Source organism: Macaca mulatta, chromosome 4, assembly GCF_049350105.2.
Source record: "Macaca mulatta isolate MMU2019108-1 chromosome 4, T2T-MMU8v2.0, whole genome shotgun sequence".
Classification (NCBI taxonomy): domain Eukaryota; kingdom Metazoa; phylum Chordata; class Mammalia; order Primates; family Cercopithecidae; genus Macaca; species Macaca mulatta.
In genome coordinates, this window is record NC_133409.1 from 96,412,409 (window position 1) to 96,433,844 (window position 21,436).

The window sequence follows — 21,436 nt, forward strand, 5'->3', positions numbered from 1 at the left end:
TGTTGATTTTTCAGTGAGCCTTTAAGGGCCAAGGGGAACTTTCCTCCTTGCCTCCTATGGGAGCAATGACTCTCACTCTCGAACTAGATGGCCAGGGTTTGAATAGCAGTTTCGACACTTTCTAAGGGAAACCCAGGGCAGGTTACCTGATCATTCCTTGCCTCAGTTTCCTCATCTGTAAAATGGGGATAATAGCCATGGTGAGGTTTAAAATATTTAATTGTTGTAGAGCTCTTACAAGAGTACCTAATACTTTGCAATTGCTATGAAAGTGTAAGAAATTTACAGTCAATAACATTATTCCCCTCATTCAGCATAGATGGGTCTACTATGTGAGTACCTTGCTAGGCACTGGAAGAGTTAAAAAATAATCAATATTTTATGTCCACTTAGATTTTTTTTTTCTGTCGCCTAGGCTGGAGTGCAGTGGTGCGATCTCGGCTCACTGGGAGCTCCACCTCCCGGGTTCACGCCATTCTCCTGCCTCAGCCTCCCAAGTAGCTGGGACAACAGGCGCCCACCACCACGCCCTGAAAATTTTTTGTATTTTTTAGTAGAGATGGGGTTTCACCATGTTAGCCAGGATGGTCTCGATCTCCTGACCTCGTGATCCGCCCGTCTCGGCCTCCCAAAGTGCTGGGATTACAGGCGTGAGCCACCGTGCCCGGCCCACTTAGATTTTATAACTATGGCAATATGTGCTATCACATTTAGTGCTTACAAAAACTCTGTAAGGTCTGTGAGGAAATTGAGACTCCTGACATGATTGGCCTAATGCGTGGTTCTGAGGTAGGGACAATTTTGTTGCTCAGGGGATGTCTGTCAATGTCCAGAGACATTTTTGGTTGTCAAAATCCAAGGGAAGGAAGTACTACTGGCATCTACAGCAAGAAGCCACGGATGCTGCTAAATACCCTACAATGCACAGCACAGCCCCAGCAGCAGAGGATGATCTGGCCCAAAATGTCAGTGACGTTGCTGAGGATGAGCAACCCTGGTCTACATTAATAAGCCGTTAATAAGCAGCAGAACAGGCGCCTATACCAAGGTCTTTGGCTTCCAAATTCAGTGCCTTTCTCCTCTGTCAAACACAGATATATGTAAGAGAGACACTATGACCCTGGTCACAGTGATGATGCAGTGGGGAGTTCTGAGCACCCACAGAGCCGTATGAAGGACAGAGTGCATAGAGAACAAAGTTACATCAATTAGGAGGAGAGCAAATTCCATCCAGGGTACCATTCACTGGGTGGACTTCATGTTGGTGGTGGCTCCTGAGCTGAGTCCTGAATGGGTAGGTCCTTCAAGGGGCAGAGTGGATGCAAAATGCCTTTCAGAAGGCAGTTGCAAGGAACACTATAAGCTGAGTTTCCCAACAGCAACCCTGTAAGCTCAAAGATGAGGCACTGCCTTTGAAGTTCTTAGGCAAAATAATTCTCTAAGTTTCTATACCAAATTGTCACTTAAGCAAGAGGGTAGAATAAGGATTTTTAGACATGCAGACTCTCAAAAAATTTATGCCCATATTCCCTTTCTTAGGAAGATATCAAAGAATGTGCAGTATCAAAGTTAGAATGACATGGGTTCCAGCAAACAGGGGATCTAATACAGGGGAGAGGTGAAAGGACTTCTCAGGATGATTGCAGAACTAGAGAGCAACCCAGATTAATCAGAAAGAAGGATAAATGACTCCAGAGGGGATATCCCCAGGAAGAGACTTGGGCTGATAAATATGTAATAGGTTTACTCACAGCGAATTGCACTGAGAACAGTTTCACAGAGTTATTGGATAGTAGATGAAACACTTACCAGTAAGTTTAAATCAAATTAAACAAGTGAAAAAATTAGGGTAACTATCAACTCCAGGAAAAATAATAAGCTATATATTTTTTAAAATGTAATCATACATATTTTTAAAAATGTAATCATTCTCAGCTAACCAGTGAGCAGCATTTACGTAGTCACAATAATTATACATTTGATTTTAAATTGTGATATTTTGGGAGGCTGAGGCAGTAGCATCGCATAAGCCCAGGATGTTGCTCATTTTTATCAGCTAGGCATGGGGAACACATGCCTGTAGTACCAGCTACTCAGGAGGCTGAGGCAGGAGGACTGCTCGAGCCCAGGAGGTTAAGGCTGCAGTGAGCCATGTTTGCGCCACTGTACTCCAGCGTAGGCGACAAAGTAAGGCTCTGTGTCAAAACAAAAAAACTGTGATATACAGTCACAACAATTTTGAGAAGAACAAAGTTGAAGAGCTCACACTTTCTGACTTCAAAACACATTAAAAGCTACAGTAATCAAAACAGTTGGTATTAGAATAAAGACATATAAACCTGTGAAATAGAATAGAAAGCATAGAAATAAACCTTCATGTATATGGTCAAATGATCTTCAGCAAAGATGCCAAGACCACTCAATGGGAAAAGGATAGTCTCCTCAACAAGTGGTCCTGGGAAAGATGGATGCCCACATGCAAACAAATGAAGATGGACCCTTACCTTACACTATATAAAAAATTAACTCAAAATGGAATAAAAGCATAAACATAAGATCCAAAGCTATAAAGCTTCTACAAGGGGAAAAACTTCATGACGTTGGATCTGGCAATGTTTTCTTGCATATGACAATAAAAGCAAAAATAGACAAATGAGACATCAAGCTTGAAAACGTTTGTGCATCAAAGAACACAATCAGCAGAGTAAAAAGACAAGCTACAAACAATGAGATACCCCTGTACAGCTATTAGAACGGTCAAAATCCGGAACACTGAAACACCAAATACTGGTGAGAATGTGGAGCAACAGGAAATCTCATTCATTGCTGATGGGAATGCAGCAGTTTGGCAGTTTCTTACAAAACCAAACCCTCTTACCATGCGATCCAGCAATTGTACTCCTTGGTATCTAATGAAAAAAGTTGAAAATGTATGTCCACACAAAAAAACTGCACATGAATGTTTATAGCAGCTTTACTCATAATTACCAAAATTTGGAAGCAACCAAGATGTTCTTCAGTAGGTGAATGCATCCAAAACTGTAGTATAACCACACAATGGAAGATTTTTCAGTCCTAAAAGGAAATGAACTATCAAGCCATGAAAAGGCATGGAAGAACCTTAAACGCATATTACTAAGTGAAAGAAGCCAATATAAAAAGGCCAAATATTGTATGATTCCAACAATATGACATTCTGAACAAGGTAAAACTATGGAGACAGTAAGAAGACCCAGTGGTTGCCAGGGATTGGGGTGGGAGGAGGGAAGGGGATAAACAGGTGAAGCACAGAGGATCTTTAGGGCAGTAAAAATAATTTATATGATACTATCCTTGTGGATGTATGCCATTATACATTTTTCCAAATCCATAGAATGTATAAGAATGAGCCGTAATGTAAACTATGGACTTTGGGTGATAATGATGTGTCAGTATAGGCTCATCAGTTGTAACAAATGTATCACTCTGGTGGGGGATGTTGATAATCCGGTAGGTTAAACATGTTTGCCGGGCGCGGTGGCTCAAGCCTGTAATCCCAGCACTTTGGGAGGCCAAGACGGGCAGATCACGAGGTCAGGAGATCGAGACCACCCTGGCTAACACGGTGAAACCCCGTCTCTACTAAAAATACAAAAAAATAAGCCGGGCGAGGTGGCAGGCGCCTGTAGTCCCAGCTGCTCGGGAGGCTGAGGCAGGAGAATTGCGCGAACCCGGGAGGCGGAGCTTGCAGTGAGCGGAGATCTGGCCACTGCACTCCAGCCTGGGCGACAGAGCGAGACTCCGTCTCAAAAAAAAATAAAATAAAATAAAAATAAAATAAAATAAAATAAACATGTTTAGAGGCGGGAGATATTGGGAAATCTCTGGACCTTCCTCTCAATTTTGTTGTAAATCTGAAACGGCTCTAAAAAAGTACTCCTAAAGGTAACCATAGAATGAGAAAAAATGTTGCAAATCAAATATATGATAAAGGATTAATATCTAGAATATATTAAGAACTCATATTTATCTTATATATCTTTTAAGATATAAATATAAGAGTTCTTAATATATTCTAGATATTAATCCTTTATTCTAATTATATAATTAGAATATAAGATATATATTATATATATCTTAATATATATATTAAAATAATATATTAAGAACAACTCAACACCAAAAAAATCAAATAACCAGATTAAACAATAGGCAAAGGACTTGAATAGACATTTCTCCAAAGATGATATACAAATGGCAAACAAGCACATAAAAAGACGTTTAACATCACTAATAATCAGAGACATGCAAATCAAAACCACAGCGAGATATCACCTCACACCCATTAGGAAGGTCAGTAATAACAGTAGCATTTTGGGAGGCCAAGAAGGGTGGATCACGAGGTCAGGAGATTGAGACCATCCTGGCTAACACGGTAAAACCTCGTCTCTACTAAAAATACAAAAAAATTAGCCGGGCATGGTGGCGGGCGCCTGTAATCCCAGCTACTCAGGAGGCTGAGGCAGGAGAATGGTGTGAACCCGGGAGGCGGAGCTTGCAGTGAGCCAAGATCGCATGACTGCACTCCAGCCTGGGCAACAGAGCGAGACTCTGTCTCAAACAAACAAACAAACCAAAAAAACCAGAAGATAAGTATTGGCAAGGATGTGAAAAAGTGGGAACCCTTGTGCACCGTTGGTAGCATTGTAAAATGGTGCAACAGCCATGGAAAACAGTATGGAAGTTACCCAAAACTTTAAAAGTAGAACTACCATATTTCACTTCTGAGTATATAACCAAAAGATGTGAAAGCAAGGACTCAAACACCCATGTACACCATGTTCATACAGCATTATTCACAACAGGCAAAAGCCAGTAACAACCCAAGTGCCCATCAGTGGATGAAGGGATAAACTAGATGTGGCATATACATAAAATGGATTATTATTCAGCCTTAACAAGGAATGAAATTCTGGTACATGCTACAACACGAGTGAATCTTGAAAACATGCTAAGTGCAATAAGGACAATATAGTATGTCCTTATCGGATATATGCTACAACAGAGATGAACCTTGAGAACTTTATGCTAAGTGAGAGAAGTCACACACAAAAGACCAAATACCATATGATTCTATTTATATCAAATGCCTAGAAAAGATAAGTTTATAGAGACAAAAAGTAGATTCATAGTTGCCAGGAGCTGGGGGTGGGAATGGGGAGTGACAGCTAATGGGTATGATGATTTTTACTAGAAGCCAGGTGCGGTGGCTCATGCCTGTAATCCCAGCGCTTTGGGAGGCCGAGGCGGGTGGATCACCTGAGATCAGGAGTTCGAGACCAGCCTGGCCCAACATGGTGAAACCTGATCTCTACTCGAAATACAAAAATTAGGCAGGCGTGGTGGTATGTGCCTGTAGTCCCAGCTACATGGGAGGGTGAGGCACAAGAATCACTTGAACCTGGGAGTTGGAGGTTGCAGTAAGCTGAGGATTTGTGCCACTGTACTCCTGCCTGGGCAACAGATGGAGAGACTGTCTCAAAATATATATATTTTTTAATTGTGATGACAGAAATGTTCTAATATTTGAATGTGCTTGTATTAGTCTTCTCAGGCTGCCAGAACAAGAGATTTGTTCCTCAGTTCTGGAGGCTGGGATGCGTGAGTTCAGGGTACCCGCATGGTCAGGTTCTAGTTGGGGCCCTTTTCCTAGCTTGCTGATGACCACCTTCTCACTGTGTCCTCACATAGCAGGGAGGGGGAGAGACAGCAGACCCTGGTGCCTCTTCTTACATAGAAATTAATTTCATCACAAGGACCCCACTCTCATGACCCCATTTAAACCTAATTACTTCCCAAAGGCCCTATCTCTAAATACCATTAGGGATTAGGATTGAAAAAAACGAATTTGGGGGAGAAACAATTCAGTGCATAGCAGTGGTGATGTAAATACACTAGAAATTATTGAATTGTACAATTAAAATAGGTGAATTTAATGTACGTAAATTATATCTTAATAAAGCTGTTTACAAAATAGCAAATAATTAAGTCTATTTATAGAAGAAAAGTTGCAGACTATGCCCTAAGTGCATTAAATAAGTTATTGTTATTGTAACAATTCTGAAAAGCTGACATTATTATCCCTCTTTTACAGATAAGAAACTGAGGCTCAAAGAAATCAAGCAACTTGCATAATTAGCAAACAAAGCAGAGTTAAAATCTGTGAGCATGTGCCCTAACTACAGAGTTCCACGCTTTCTCCCATTTGTGATTGCCTGGGCCCTGGAAAGTGCTATGAATAGATCACATGAGCTCTGAGGTAAGGCTCCCTTCACCCTCAGTTCCAAACAATCCAATCACCATTTATGTGCAGACCCCTGTTCACCTCCATGGGGACCTACAAGTAGCTCAAGACCTCTCTGGAGGCCGGCATAGAATGTGAAGATTGCATATAAGTAAACATGAAAATAGGAGCTGATCAGTCTGCCACAGGAGGTCAGAAGTTAACAGATGACCCTCTGTGAAAATTAAACTTTGCCTGTCTTCACAGCTCTTTCTGGGGAGGTCTGGAGGGTGGGCTTTGGGGCCAGACTCTGTGAGTACAAGTTGCATTTCCACCACTCAGCGGCTGAGGGACCCTGGGCAAGTTTCCTCACCTCCAAAATGGGAATGAGAAGAGAATCTCTTCTAGAGGGCTGTAAAGTGCTTACAGCAATACTAGGGCTCAATAAGTGCTTGCTATCGGTTACTTCGCCAGCGTATTTAAACTCTCCATCTGGCTGCGCAGAGCCTGCCTTTTCTTGGCTTTGCTACAAAACTGCCTTTGGGCAGTATGGTCTCTCATCTTTCATAGCCTTCTCTGTTGGCGCTGGGTAAGCAATGCCCTCCAAAGCTTACCACACATCTTCACTGACCCACATGAAATCAAAGCCTATAGAGGTTGTAGCAGTCATCTGGTCCAGGCCGTCATCATACAGACGGGGACAAAGAGACTCTGCACAGGGGAGGGGCTGTGCACAAGCTGGTCTACCTCCCCGGGAGGCCCATCTAACATGATTATCACACACTCTGTCCAGTAAGCTTTTGTGTCCCAACTTCTCCCAAGAGATCTCCTCTCCATTTGGCTAAAGAAATAGGTGAGAAAAGCCACCATGATTTTAAAGACTGTCAAATGCTAATTACAAGTCCTCCACTTGAAAGATGGCAATAAAGCATTCTTAATAATCCTCATTCTCCCCAAACCTCCATCACTGGAAGAAAAGCCAGTTCTTTGAAAGCTGCGATCCAAACACAGCGGTTTTTCAGACAATGGTTAAGAGGTAGGCCAGTTCCCAGGGAATGGCTACAGCGTATTTTTCTCTTGTTACCTTGGTAACTGCTACCTTGGCGCCCTTGTTGATGAGCTGAACCACATTCTCTGTTTGGCCTTTGTACGCAGCTATGAGAAGGCGCTCTGAAAGTGCAGCGACTGCATCTTGCTGGCTCATGAATTAGGAAAGAAAGGTTTTCAGGGAAGCGGTAGACAAGTTCCTTCAGCTCAACACGAAGTCACTGGCCCGGCCTGGCACCCACAGGTAAAGATGTTCACAATCATCGGAAGATATCTTTATGAATATGCCATCTTCGGGACCTAGGGGTTACAAAACAAAGCTGCCATCAGGGCCACTTGACACACAAGGACAGGTCACACCTCTTCTCTCTGATTTTAAGGCATTCTGCTGCTTGCAGGTTGCAGCGGGGGGAGCTGTGGGAGGCAGGACACAACACACAGGAAGCACACTCCACAGCAAAGCCCCTGAACAGAACTTCCAAGTGGAAGGCAGCAGAATGTGCCAACCTCCCTCCCTTCTTCCCCCATCAGGGACATCCTCCGGAATAGTATGGCCAGAATTGCAAGGTTTGCTCTGTTTTTCTCCCAGGGAGTGGAGGCCTGGTATAATCCCCTAAGCACCACCTGGTTTACACACCGCCTTTGGCAGGGAACTGTACTGTGTGTGATCACCAAAGGGCCCCTGGCTGGGTTTTGTGCGTCCACCATGGCTAATGTGCCGCTTCCCCAGTGGGTCAGTGGCCTGTGGAACACACCCCACAGAGACCCCGCTGAGTGGGTTCTCTCTTTGGGGTTTTCTCCTAGCATTTACTGCAGTTCTCTCCCTTCATCCTTTTCTCACTGTAAATAGTATAGTTCCCGAGTTCTGGAACAGATGGAGAGCTGGGCACAGGCCCGGGCCGATTCCTGGTTCCAAGTGGCTGAAACAATCCACCTTAGGGACAACACAGATGCTAAACACTAACAGGGGCTCTGCCAATGCAGGGGGCTGGTCATGTTGCTTCCTTGCTAACAGGAGGAAAAGAAGTGGCACCAAACCCACCTACAGAACACTAAAGCCCTGTCGCAGAGCAGTGACCTGGAGGGTAGGAACTAGTAGCAAACTGATTTCTTCCTACCACATAGCAAAATGAATAGAATTTTAAAGACTGGGACTCCTCCCACTATACCTGGGCTGCCATTAGACCCAACCAAAGCCATTGGTAATTATTTCAAGGGTGAAGGGTTCTTTGGGCAGAAGAAGAAATACTTAAATGTCTAATCCAGTCCTGCTAGAACAGCAAGGAAGTGAGGGCTTCTTTGTATTTTAAAAGATACTTATTAAAAATACTAGCATATACAAATGGAAACAGAATGCTACAACAGAGATACCACCCTTCAACCCAAACCCTACCACACATCCTAACTTTGAAAGTCTGGAAGACGCAGCCATCCCTTACATTTGTTCCCAAGCACACCCAAATATCCTTTCAGTCTCTAAAGATTAAGGAATTGGCCATGATATGGCTGGAAAGCCCTGGACCACATCCTGTTTGAACTCGTTCACTGTGGCATTCAGGCAGCTTGTTTGGCCAACCACTCTGTGAGGCTAGGGTTAAATGCCCACGTATAAAACAGACACGAGAACATTTATCTCCCAGGACTGTGGCGGGTATTAAAGAGGGTATTTTATTATGCAAAAGTATGGTCCAGATGTGAATACTACAACTTCGGAAATAATTCTTACCCCCACTCTTGTGAATTATCAAACTTTCTCATCGTTCTCCATCTGTTGCTCAAAATGTAGGTAAAGAATACCAGGGAAAGAGAGAGGAACCCTCGCGAACCCATCCTGCTCCTGCTCACTGGGTCATTAGAAGCACAATGAATCTGGCAAAGGGTCTGCTCTAAAGCAGCTTGGTGAGTCATGGTCTGAGATCCCTGGGATATGCCAGAAATAGAGCCAAAAAAAAAAAATGAATAAAGTTGAGACTCAAAACACTGAAAGAAATGGAACTGGAAATGCCTTTGAAAATTCTCATGGTCGCACTGAATGGCTACAGTCTGGGCTTTATGTTTCCCAGACCGTTACACTATTTGGAAGTGGTTTGTTTTTAGAAACATAGCTGCATTGCCTCTTTTCATTCAGGTAATCTGTGGTTCATTCAAACCAATTATACTGAACTTCTGCTCTGTTTGCCCAAATATTGCAAAATCACTCCAGGCCTAAACGGCAGGAAAATACAGAGTATTAGCCATGACTTACGAAATGATCTCCCTTCCACAATCACACCCTTCCCCTCATCTACCCATTTGTTATCTCTAGACCTAGACCCAACGGCCCCCTTCCATTCCAGAACCTTTCATTGCAAGGGGTATTTGAATGTCTCAAGTACAACGGCCCAGTTCATACAAATATTATCATGGCTAAAATTCTACTCATTCTACTCATTCTGCTCCATGGCTTAGCCCCTGAGGGTAGAGGTTTTTTTGCTGCAGCCTCAGTACAGCCCATCAGCTGAGGTCACAAGCTCCACACCAGCAGTGCTGTGCAGCCTCCTCAGCAACGGATGCAGGGGTCCAGCTGGCCCATAGTAAATTGATAGCCACTCCCCTCCCACCCTCCAGCCCCATGCAATGAATTCAGCCTCCTGGATACTGAGACTGAAGTACACTTATGCCATAGCTGCAGGCTACTGAGATAGCCTTGTTTAGATAATTACCACTGGTAAACAGCCCTTTGCAAGTACAGCCCACATTAATTTTCCTTTTTGTTTGGTTAAAGATAGAAAAATACTACAGTGGTGAGAAAACATTGGCCAAGCAGAAACACCCTTCTATTTTTTGCTTTTCAGTTACAGCTACTTAAGAATGTTCCTCACTCTCACTCCATCCCCTCCACCATAATCAAAGCACCCACAGAGCAGCCTGCAGAACAGGTCCCTCGCACAGCATTTTGGATACTCCCCCTACCAGAGTCATACAGAAAACTGCGTGCAAGATCAGGAACAGAACCCCGGCTTTACAATTCCTAGTCTGTTGCCAACACCATCCCTATGTGCTTGGACATCTCAACCTCATTTTCAATTTAAGCCCAGTAATCGCCTCCTTACTAGGATCTCCAGCCTTTACCTGCAGGGGCGTTTACACACAGTTTGTGGGTGGGAGGGTATCAAATGAGGGTCTTCTATTTCTGCTTCTTCCTGCACCTTCGGCCTTGGGTGTGGGTGCAGGCTCAGCAGAGATACCAAGTGCAGGCCAAGCAGAGACACCACCTCTCTCCCTCCCTCATGGTCACTGTTCCTAAACCCCATATCCTTACCTCCCATCTAGAACAATGATCCCCCATCCCTTAGAGTGAGAAGACACTCTGCTTCTCATCTGATGTCCTGACCCGACAAACTGGACCAGACAGAGGTGTGTGTATTGCAGGGGTGGGGAGCAGTTTAAGAAGGGATGGGGGAACCCCTGACAGTAAATTGGGAAGGGAAGGGAATAGAGGGGTGAAACCAGTCTGGAATCAATGAGTTAAACTTCATGCCAACCTGTTGGCTACCTCGGCTGTAGCAGTTCATCCCCTCCTTGTATCTGAGCCTCCTCTTACAGGTAGATCAGCTATCATTCAAGATACTTCCCACTGCTGGCAGTGAGAAATGTATTCTGCCCCAAGCCTATCAATTACATCCCTCTTTGTCACAATGCTCATTTTTCACAGCATTCTGAAGGAAAACCTTAAACGCAAACATGCTGCCCATTCCTTAAGCCAAAAGGAAATAAACACATGAGCATAAGTATGCAATGCATATCCTGAATCTAGATAGGGATTAAGCTTCCTAAGATTTCCCTCCTTCCTCCCAGCCCACTGCCCCATTTTTGTTGCTCTGTAATTTGCTAATTCTTTTGTCTGTCATCACAAATACCAGAGGGTCACACAGCTGCTTGTCTGTGATGCAATCAGTTTTCCTTTTACAGAAAAAGGTCTATAAGGTTTGCTTTTGCTGTTTTCTTGGGGCTTTACAACAAATTCTCCTACACTTTGGAGAATTTGCCAATATCCTAAAGCCACTACACATCTGTCTCCTGACAGGCAAAATATTCCAGAAGAGATCTGCAAATAAAAGTCCCAGTCAGGCAGTATGTACAACCCACCCAGAGATGGCCCACAGGAATCGGTGGCTATGGAGCGCCATCAGCTATAACAACTAGCTTTGCTCCTACTGCTCCAAACCTTGTGTTGAAGAGATGGTACTCACATCCGAGGGGCTGTCCTCTCTGTTCTACATCGTGTTCAGTTTCTGGATAACTGTGGTCAATTCTTTCCTGGAGAGATCATGAGCTTCCTAGGGCTGTCACTCCCAGCAAATCTGCAGTGATTTACGTTATAATGCTCGCTGCCTTTTCCCTTTAGCCTCCTCTGCCGATGCTGGCCAAATCACATCTAAAAGCTTATTAAGACATCCATTCAGCTTGCAATGTTTTGTGGCTTGCTAGTCTGCTCGTCACAGCTTCTGAAAGTCTTGTGTCTGCAGATTTTGACGGACTGCTCCCTCCTGCCAGCAGAGGACCTGTAACACTGCCCCGATTGAAGTCAGGGAACAATTCACAGATCAGAGGAACATTTCTGAATGATGCTCAGATGACAGAGAAACGAAGTTTGCATTATTTCAGCAGTAATGCAAGAAAAGATGAGCATTCGTGTTGTAAGGGAGGGAGGGATGCAGAAAGGGTTGAAATCTGTAACAAACTGCCTCCGAGAAAACAGGAAAACGTTTGCTTTGTGGGAGCAGCAGAGCCCAGACACTCCACCCTCCTCAGCAGAGTTCCAGCACAGTGACTGCGGCAGCACAGGAGACAAGGGTCTGGCTGAGCAGCTGTTCCCAACGTTTGTCTCACAAATGCTCCTCTGAACAGTCTCTGCAGGGAAGGGGGAAGGGAGTAAATAGGGAGCAGAGCCCCTTCAGAAGCTGTTCCGAGTGCTGTCGACTGCCCTAAACTCGCAATCGTGTGCTCCAGCCCACTTGTTGAAACAACAGAAATCCAACACCCACCTGGAGACGTCATAGAAAGGAGAGGGCTTTCATTTTGATTTAAGCCAATATCCCCACATTTTCCTCTCTGTCTCTAAAGATAGAATTGTTGGTCTCAGGGACGGGAAAATTACTCTACTCTGTCAGCACAAACCTTCTTACCACCCGTCGTCCTAAAGCCTTGCCCTATTTCCCCAAGGGTAATGGGGCAATGGAATGGACTGCAATTCTGCTTTGGTCGCCATTTGGCTTACACCAAGGGCAGGAGAATAGCTGGAGACTCTGGCTGGTGCATTGCAAAGAGGCTGAATCCCACTGGGGAAACAAATTGCCAGCAGAATAACACAAGCTAAAAAAAAAAAAAAAGTACACAACCCTCATACTAGTTTATCCAAAAGCAATCACTACTGGGTTACTGTGATCATCACTGAGGGACAAGTGAGGCTACAACAGAGAGGAATATGACTCAATCCCTATGTTAAAGAAACTCATCATCTGACCACTGAAAAGCCATGATCCAAGCCCAAAAGCCCAGTTGCCAGAAGGTAAGTGTAAACTGAGTGGGAAGGAAGAATAAAGCAAAGAGTGGTTCATTTTCTTACAGCTTCCAGGACACTTCCTCCTTCTGAGAAGATCTACTCCCACAGGTAGGACCCCTAACACAGCACTACCCATGAGGACACTCAGCACTGACTGATCACGGAACCTGGTGCCCACCAGGACAATTTGCAAAAGAAGGGAAATGACAAGGTGGATATGCTCTGCTTTAGCAAGCCCATGACTCATTATATACACCCCACTGTCACAAAGAAACATGTATGTTTATTTCTTGAGCCATTTAAAGCACAATAACTCTCTTCTTCTAACTCTGACAGTCACTGAATCTTCTGAAATAACCACCTCTGCAGGAGGCATAGGGGCTGTTGCAGTGAAAGCTGAGTGACATCTGAATATTATTCAGGAAACCCGTGACATACCCTACCAAGAAAAGCTGCTTACAGATGTAAAACTCACATAGGAGGAATAAGCACACATCACTGAATAAAGATGTGACTGACAGAAGGCTTGGGAGGTAGAGACCTCCCCTTTTTATATATATCAATAACTTATTGACTGACTAGCACTGCTAGACCACCAGAGCCTCCAGGTCAGGGGTGGGCACTCCCATCACTTGGCAAATGACCACGCACATGCTCAAAGTTCAGACCAAGTGTTAGCTCTGCTAAGCCTTCTGCCGTCCCCGCCTTTCCCTAGACAAGATGATCATTCCCTCATGTGTGCACCTACAGTTTTCTTTTTCTTTTTTTTTTTGAGAAAGTCTCACTCTTTTCCCCCAGCCTGGAGTGCAATGGTGCGATCTCGGCTCACTGCAACCTCTGCCTCCCAGGTTCAAGCGATTCTCCTGCCTCAGCTTCCCAAGTAGCTGGGATTACAGACGACTACCATGATGCCTGGCTAATTTTTGTATTTTTAGTAGAGACGGGGTTTCACCAAGTTGGGCAGGCTGGTCTCGAACTCCTGACCTCAGGTGATCTGCCTGCCTCAGCCTCCCAAAGTGCTGGGATTACAGGCGTGAGCCACCGTGCCTGGACAGCACCTACAGTTTTCTATAAGCTTTTGCTATGAACTGAATTGTGTCCCCCCAGTTCATATGTTGAAGCCCAAAGCCCCAGTGTGACTGTATTTGGAAATAGGAGATAATTAAGGTGAATTTGGTCATAAAGGTGGGACCCTGATCTGATAGAATTAGTGCACTCATGCTTGTGCATGTACTCTGGTGTGCACACAATGAAGAACAGCCATGTGAGGACAAAACAGCCCATCTGCAAGCCAAGAAGACAGCCATCACCAGAAACTGAACCCTGTTGGACTTTGATCTGGGACTTCTAGCCAGAAGAACTGGAAAGTAGAATTGGAAGAAAATAAATTTCTGTTGTTTAATCCACCCAGTATGTGGTATTTTATTATAGTAGCTCAAACAGACTAAGACATAGCATAATTGCTGTTATTGGCTCAAGGTTGGTCTCCCTGGTTATATTAACTCCTTGTGGCAGGAACTCCATTTTGGTCATCTTGTATACCCAGAGCCTATCATGGTGCTGGGAACACAGTTGGCCTTTAATGTTCATTTAATGAATGACAGAAAAACCAATAACCAATTTATTTTTGGTTATCAATTGGTCTTCAGGAGCCTGTGATCCCATAAGAAATATATGAGGTACTCACCTAGTCAACTAATCTTTTTCCTTTCCAAATACATGAGGCAGGCTATGGCTCCAGACTGTCCAAGAGATAACAGAGAGGGAATGTGGTCATTCTCCTCTCTCCCTTCCCCCTCAAAATAGAGGACTACAGTTTCTGGGGCCAGATAAATTACGACTCTAGAGGCATCCCTTATTCAGTGACACAGGTCTGTCAGCACCAAAGCATTGGACAGCACCACAGCCACTCTGGGAATTTCTTCTCATCACCCTCAACCCCTGTTAGGTAAAGACCCAAATGCTAAAGACAAATCAAAATAATTAACGCAGCATCACCATAAAACCAGTTCTATGTACTCAAATCTCAACTTCTACCCACTCCTTAAATCTGATCTGGCTTTTCTGTCCCCAGTTTTTCCACTGAAACATTTTTGTTATGTATTTTGTGGTGTACCAAGCATATGTTGAAGAAATAGACACAAGGAACTGTGGACACTGGGAGAGGGATCATTCTTGCTTGCTGTGCTGGGGTGAAAAGAGGTCAGGAAAGTTTTCACAGAGAAGGTAGTGTGTTAGAGGAGGTAGGATCTGGTTAGGTTAGAAGGGGAGAAGACACAGGCAGAGGAAACAGCAAGAGCAAAAAGGCAGAGTGGTCTGAAAGTATGTGTCATGAGTAGCAAAGAAAGGCAAAGAGACAACTGCAGCTGGAGCTTGTAACACACAGCAAAGACCAGCGATGGTGTTGGAAAATGAGGCGGCAGTCAGGCAGTGAAAATTTTTCACATCACGCCAAATTACTTGAACTTATCTTGCACTTGTGATGGAGAGCCCTAGGAGTTGGTAAGAAGAGTGGCTAGTCATATTTTTGCTCTACTTGTAACACAATCATGCAGAATTAATTATAATTATGGTTTTATGCTATACTCTCAAGATTGTATGTGCATGGCTTTCTCTTTCTTCCTGCCCTGTTTCATCCTTCATTTATTTCTTCTATTCCATCCTTTCCTCTCCTTTTTATCTTCATTGATAGACTATGTTTTAGAGCAATTTTAAGTTTACAGAAAAATTGGGCAGAAAGTTCAGAGTTCTCATATAGCCCTTTGCCCACCCCCACCCCTACAGCTTTCCCTTTTAATAACATCTTGTATCAGTGTGATACATTTGTTACAACTGATGAGTCAATATTGCTACAGTATTATTAACTAGAGTCTGTGGTTTGCATCAGGGTTCATTCTGTGTTCTACAGTTCCATGGGTTTTGACAAATGCAAAATACCATGCATCTGCCATTAAAGTACCACAAAGAGTAGTTTCACTGCCCTAAAACTCTTCTGTGCTCTGCCTATTCTTCCCTCTCTTGCCCCAAAGCTCCCAGCAACCACCGATCTTTTTACTCTCTCCAGAGTTTTGCTTTTTCTGTAATTCCATGTGGCTGGAATCATACAGTGTGTAGCCTTTTCAGAATGGCTTATTTCCCCTAGTAATATGCATTTAAGGTTCCTCCTTGCCTTTTCATGGCTCATTTCTTTCTGGTGCTGAATAATATTCCATGTATACCATAATATTCCATTGTACTACAATTTGCTTTTCCATTCATCTATTGAAGGACACTTTGGTTGCTTCCAAGTTTCAGCAATTACAAATAAAAATGCTATAAATATTCATGTGCAGGTTTGTGTGGACATAAGTTCTATCTCATTTGCATAAATACCAAGGAGTACAATTGCTGGGTAATATGGCAGCACAGCATTTAGCTTTGTAAGAAATGTCTATACTGTCTTCTAACACAGCAGTCCTCAACCTTTTTGGCACCAAAGACCGGTTTCATGGAAGACAGTTTTTCCACAAACCCAGCAGTGGGGAAGGATAGTTTCAGGATGATCCAAGCACATTACATTTATGGTACACTTTGTTTCTATTATTACATTGTAATATGTGATGAAATTATATAACTCACCATAATGTAGAATGAGTGGGAGCCCTGAGCTTGTTTTCCTGCAACTAGATAGTTCCATATGGGGGTGATAGGAGACAGTGACAGATCATCAGGCATTAGATTTTCATAAGGAGTGTGTGACCTAGATCCCTTGCATGTGCAGTTCACAGTAGGATTCACACTCCTATAAGAATCTAACGCTGCCGCTGATCTGACAGGAGGTGGAGCTCAGGCAGTAATGCAAGTGATCCGGAGCAGCTGTAAATACAGATGAAGCTTCACCAGCTTGCCTCCTGCTCACCTCCTGCTGTGCAGCAAGGTTCCTAACAGGCCACGGACCAGTACTGGTCCATGGTCTGGGGGTTAGGGACCCCTGTTCTAACATGTCTGTAACATGTTGCACTCCCACTGGCTGGTTTTACATTGACGTAATTGCCAAATGCGATAGTAACTTTTGTTTTCCTTTACATTATTTATCTGTTGTATTGGGCCCTGCTACCACCCCTCCCTCAAAATTCTCCCTCCTTGGTTCCTGTGAGCCATTCTCTCCTGATACTCCTAACCATCACTTGGATGATTCCTTTCTTCCACTGAATGCTTCTTTCACTGATATGTTGCAGGTCCTTGAGGTTTTTGGGCATCTTCTCTGCTCATTTTATTCTCTAGATCTCAGTGCTCCCCCTCCCTGCTGCTCACATGCTCCTCTGCTGCCTAGATACAGATTCCTCCAAGTCTACTTCTTTACCCTCAATCACGTTCTCTGAAGCTCTATATTTAAACACCCAACCACCTACAAGACATCTTCCTTGGATGTCCCCTATCAATGTATTCACAACCAAATCACCATCCTTCCTCCCAAACCTGTTCCTTTTCCTGTGTCCTCACCTTGATGAGGGGCTCCATCTTTGATCTAGCTACCCATTTCCCTAATCTGGAACATTCCTCCCATTTTTCTTCTTCCCCCTTCCTCCATCCCTCATTCACTAAACCACCAAATCATCCTGATTTGAGACAGTAAGGCATAGAGACTAAAAATATAAGCTTTGAAGTCAGACTGCCTGGACTCAAATCCCAGCTCTGCCACTTACTTTGAGCAAATTTCTTAATGACTCTGAGTCTGTTTCTGCATGTGTAAAACAGAAAGGATAACAGTTCCTACCTCATTAAGTTGTTGTAAAGATTGAATGAGATAATGCACATTTTATTCAAAGCCCGGCGCATAGAAAGTGCTCAGATAACATAAGCATGATTACATGGTTACTGTTTAGATGTTCCTTGATCTGTTCCACCTTCTCTAGTTGTACTGCCACTGCCTTAAGTTGTCATCATTTCTTACCTGGGTTATTGCAACGGTCTTTAACTGAATGTTGGAAATGTTTCTTGAAATTCTGTTTGTGATTATCTAAACTTAGAAATTGGGACAAGAGGTAAAGCAGGTTTCAGCTTATATATGGAAATCTGCTTCTGCAGATGGGTTTTCACTTAGGGAAAAACAGAAGCCAAAGCCAGACTAATATTCAGGATTCAGATAGTCAGTCTGCTTTGTCTCAAAATAGGTCCTCAATAAAAGATAACTTTAAACAAGTCAGCACAACCTGGTCAGCTAGTTCTTGGGATTTCTTAAACTTGACTCCCAAGAAAGACAGAACCATTGAGCCCATGGTGGTTAAATTCTCTGTGCTCTCTCTGGATCTTAAGAGGGCAATGAGCCAATGAGAGGCAAGTTCCTGCTTTCTGATGTGTCAGTGTTAGAAGAAAGGGATAATGAGAATCTAGCCCTTCCCCTTCAGTTTATTTCAAGATGGCAAAGGTTGAGAACAGACAGCTGAGCTGCAATGCAGTAGGAGCCACTGCCACCGTGCCCACTTGCCAGGGAGCAGATTGCTGGCGGTGGTTGCTAGGTCTATGGTGCCTTTATCTATGGACCGCTCTTCCTCTGTGCTTCTTGTCAGTGTTTTATGTAAACAGACCATACAGGGGGCTAGTGGGACTGCTAATTATGGGCTGAATTTGCATGTAAAAGCCATTCTGCCATGTTACTCTCCCTGCCTCAAGTCCTGCCCTCTCGTCCCCCACCTTGATTGATGTGATCCCTGATGTTACAATGCTCTTTTCACAACACGAATGTGATTGTGTTTCTCCTCTGCCTGTAACCCTCAGTGACACACATTCCCCCAGTACAAAGTCCAGCAATATACAAATCCATGCATAGTCTCGTTCCAGTCTGTTTCCAACCACCTTTTCTTCTGATACCTCGTCCCCCTGCATTCTGCACCCTAACTTGGCCAAAAGGTATTTAGAGCACCTTGAAAGCCCAACCATGTCATTTTTGCTTAGAATTCTCTTTAGAGCTTGTCTAAACTCCTTCTTAGCCTTCAAAGATACCTGATTCAAAGATGTCCTCCTCTTAAAGATTCTCCTAATACTCTTCCAACCTCCAAAGTCCCAAGGGTGAAATCCCCTGCCCTGATTTCAAATCCCAGGTCTGCTACTGATTTTGAGCAAGTTTCTTAATGACTATAAGCCCACTTCATTATGTATAAAACAGGAATAACTACAGTTTTTACCCACTGGGTTGTTGCAAAAATTGAATGAGGCCAGCACAAAATAATGTATTTTTAAAATCTCACTGTAATACTTACCAAACTGGACTGCAATTGTGTGATGTCAGTACTGCTGGCCTCTCTTCTTACATTCTGAGTAAAAAGGCTTCCCATGTGCCTCTCCTTCTAAGGAGACTGTCCTAACCAGAGAAGTTCCTGGGCTTTAGGATGTAGACTTAGAGGACAAGTGGGAGAGATGAGAGAGAAGAAGGCCGACTTGTCAAGGGAGGCTAAGCCCATCTATATAACAAAGCACTGAGGTGGAGGAGAGGGGGAGAGAGGAGGGAGGGAGGAGAGGATGGAGAGAAAAGGGAGAGGGAGAAATGAATGTGCCATGCAGAATGGGGGAATGTGAGAGAATTAGGAGAGAAAACCAGGATATGAACATTGTACTATGGGGTTATATATTGGGTTTCCTTTACTTTTGAGAACAAGAAATGATTAAAATTCTTTTACAAGCTAATTTTGGTCTTCGGATTGTGCTTCTTTGAATATCTTCTTACAAATACTGGACCATGAGAGACTGAAATTCTCTCAGGTTACTCTTGTGTACCATGTCTTTCCTCTCAGACTCTGAGCTTCTCCAGCACAGGGGCTGTGTCTCATTCCACTATGTAAGTTCACTGCAATCACACAGCCTGTCACATGAACAACACGTGGCATGGAAACAATACATGCTTATTGGATAAATAAACACATCTATATTCACCCAACTGCATTACAGACTCTTAGAGAGCAAGTACCTTCTCTTATTTTTCCATGTTTCCAGATAAACTAATAGAATTCTATAGTGAACTGAATGGTGGGTCCCCAAAAGATATGCCCATGTCTTAGTCTCCAGAATCTATATTAATTTATTAATTTATATGACAAAAAAAGAGATGTGATTAAGTTAATCCATGGATGTCCTGGATTATCTGGGTGGGTAGTCACATGTGTCCTTCATAAGAGAGGCAGAGTTTTGAGACAGAAGAAAAAGAGGCCATGTGACCACAGAGGCAGAGACTGCAGTGATATGGCCACAAGCCAAGGAACCCTGGAGCTACCAGAGAATGGAGGATACAAGGGAAGAGTCTCCTCCAGAGGCAGTGTGACCTCACCAACACCAACAGCTTGATTTCAGACTCTGCCCTCCAGAACTGTGAGAGCGTAAGTGTCTGTTGTTTCCAGCCATGTCGTTTGTAGTGGTTTGTTACAGCGGTCAAAGGAAATAGGAATGCCTTCTACATAATGGATGCTCAGTAACTCTTCACCAATTGTCTCAGCCACTGAAAATCACAGGCTGTGCTGCCTTTTTAAAGTCACTAATACACCCCCATCTTTAGGGCCAAGAATCAGAGCTCCAATTTGTCACTTCAACACCTGTAAATACTTTGTAACCTAATGGTCCCTTGCTGCTGTTTGAGGGATGGTCGGGTTCCAGGGGCTAAGAATAGTCCTACTGGCTACATATCCTTCATAAAATTTCATATACTTTATATGTACTTCTACATATTAATTATCCGTCACTCATTCCTTTGTGAGGGAGAAAGTAAGCTGGGGAAGCACCTGATATGGGCATGATGCCAGCAGGAGAAGTGGGTCCTGATGATGAGGGCGAGAGGCACCCTGGCGGGGGTCTCTCTAGCTGCCAGCTGAGGCAGGCTGAGTCCTCAGGAGTCTCCCACAGGAAACACCACTGAACTGAAATGAGCGTGTCAGCCTGCCACTTTCCAATTCTTCACCATAAGCTTGAAAAAACCAGCAAGCTGCTCTGCTAGCAAGGAATTAAATGTCTGACTCTAATCCTGCAAACACAGTCCCGAATACGGCAAAGGGAAGCCTGGGATAAACATGAATATCTACTCAGAAGTAAACACCAACTGTGATTTACTACTCTAATTTGGTTTCCAACAGTATTTCTTCTATGCTGTCCCACAGAGGACAGAGGCCTTCTCCCAGGGCTGGAGGACACCTGCGAGTCAGTGAGCCCACAATCCTCAGGCACATGCTCAACCTCTCCCAGAAACACATACTTGCTTCTGCTATCAGTCCGTTGTGTGATCCTCCTCCAGAAATGGTGTTTCTAACTCTTCTGGGCCTGGTTTTCATTCCAGGAGTCCCATTTTATTCAATCATTCTGCCATTGAGGCATTTCTTGAAAGGACATCCATCTGATGCTAGAAATTCCAGACACTATGACACGCTGCTCTTCCCTCTCATCCCCCACTCTCCCTAACCCACATGACCTTCTCTCACAGCCCTCTGCAGCTATCAACACATGTCCAGGTTAGGTGTGATTGTATGCTGATAATGTCTACCACCTGTGAGAGGTGATATCATGATCTGGAAACACCTGCACTGCATGGACTGTCCACACCACTATCCACAAAAGACTCTGCT

General features: G+C 43.8%; 1 protein-coding gene across 16 annotated transcripts in view; it reads right to left on the reverse strand.

The window, feature by feature from the left end:
* The window catches only part of ANKRD6 (ankyrin repeat domain 6), a 203,720-nt gene that overhangs the window by 57,215 nt on the left and 125,069 nt on the right, over positions 1-21,436 (reverse strand). For 13 of the 16 annotated variants that reach the window (NM_001261717.2, XM_077998550.1, XM_077998546.1 and 10 more), the window contains exon 2: positions 7,347-7,609. The exons of the other annotated variants lie outside the window; for them this stretch is intronic. In NM_001261717.2, the coding sequence (NP_001248646.1) occupies positions 7,347-7,466 (120 nt within the window). In that variant the 5' untranslated portion in view covers positions 7,467-7,609. The remainder of the gene's footprint in view (positions 1-7,346; positions 7,610-21,436) is intronic. 16 annotated transcript variants of the gene reach the window in all.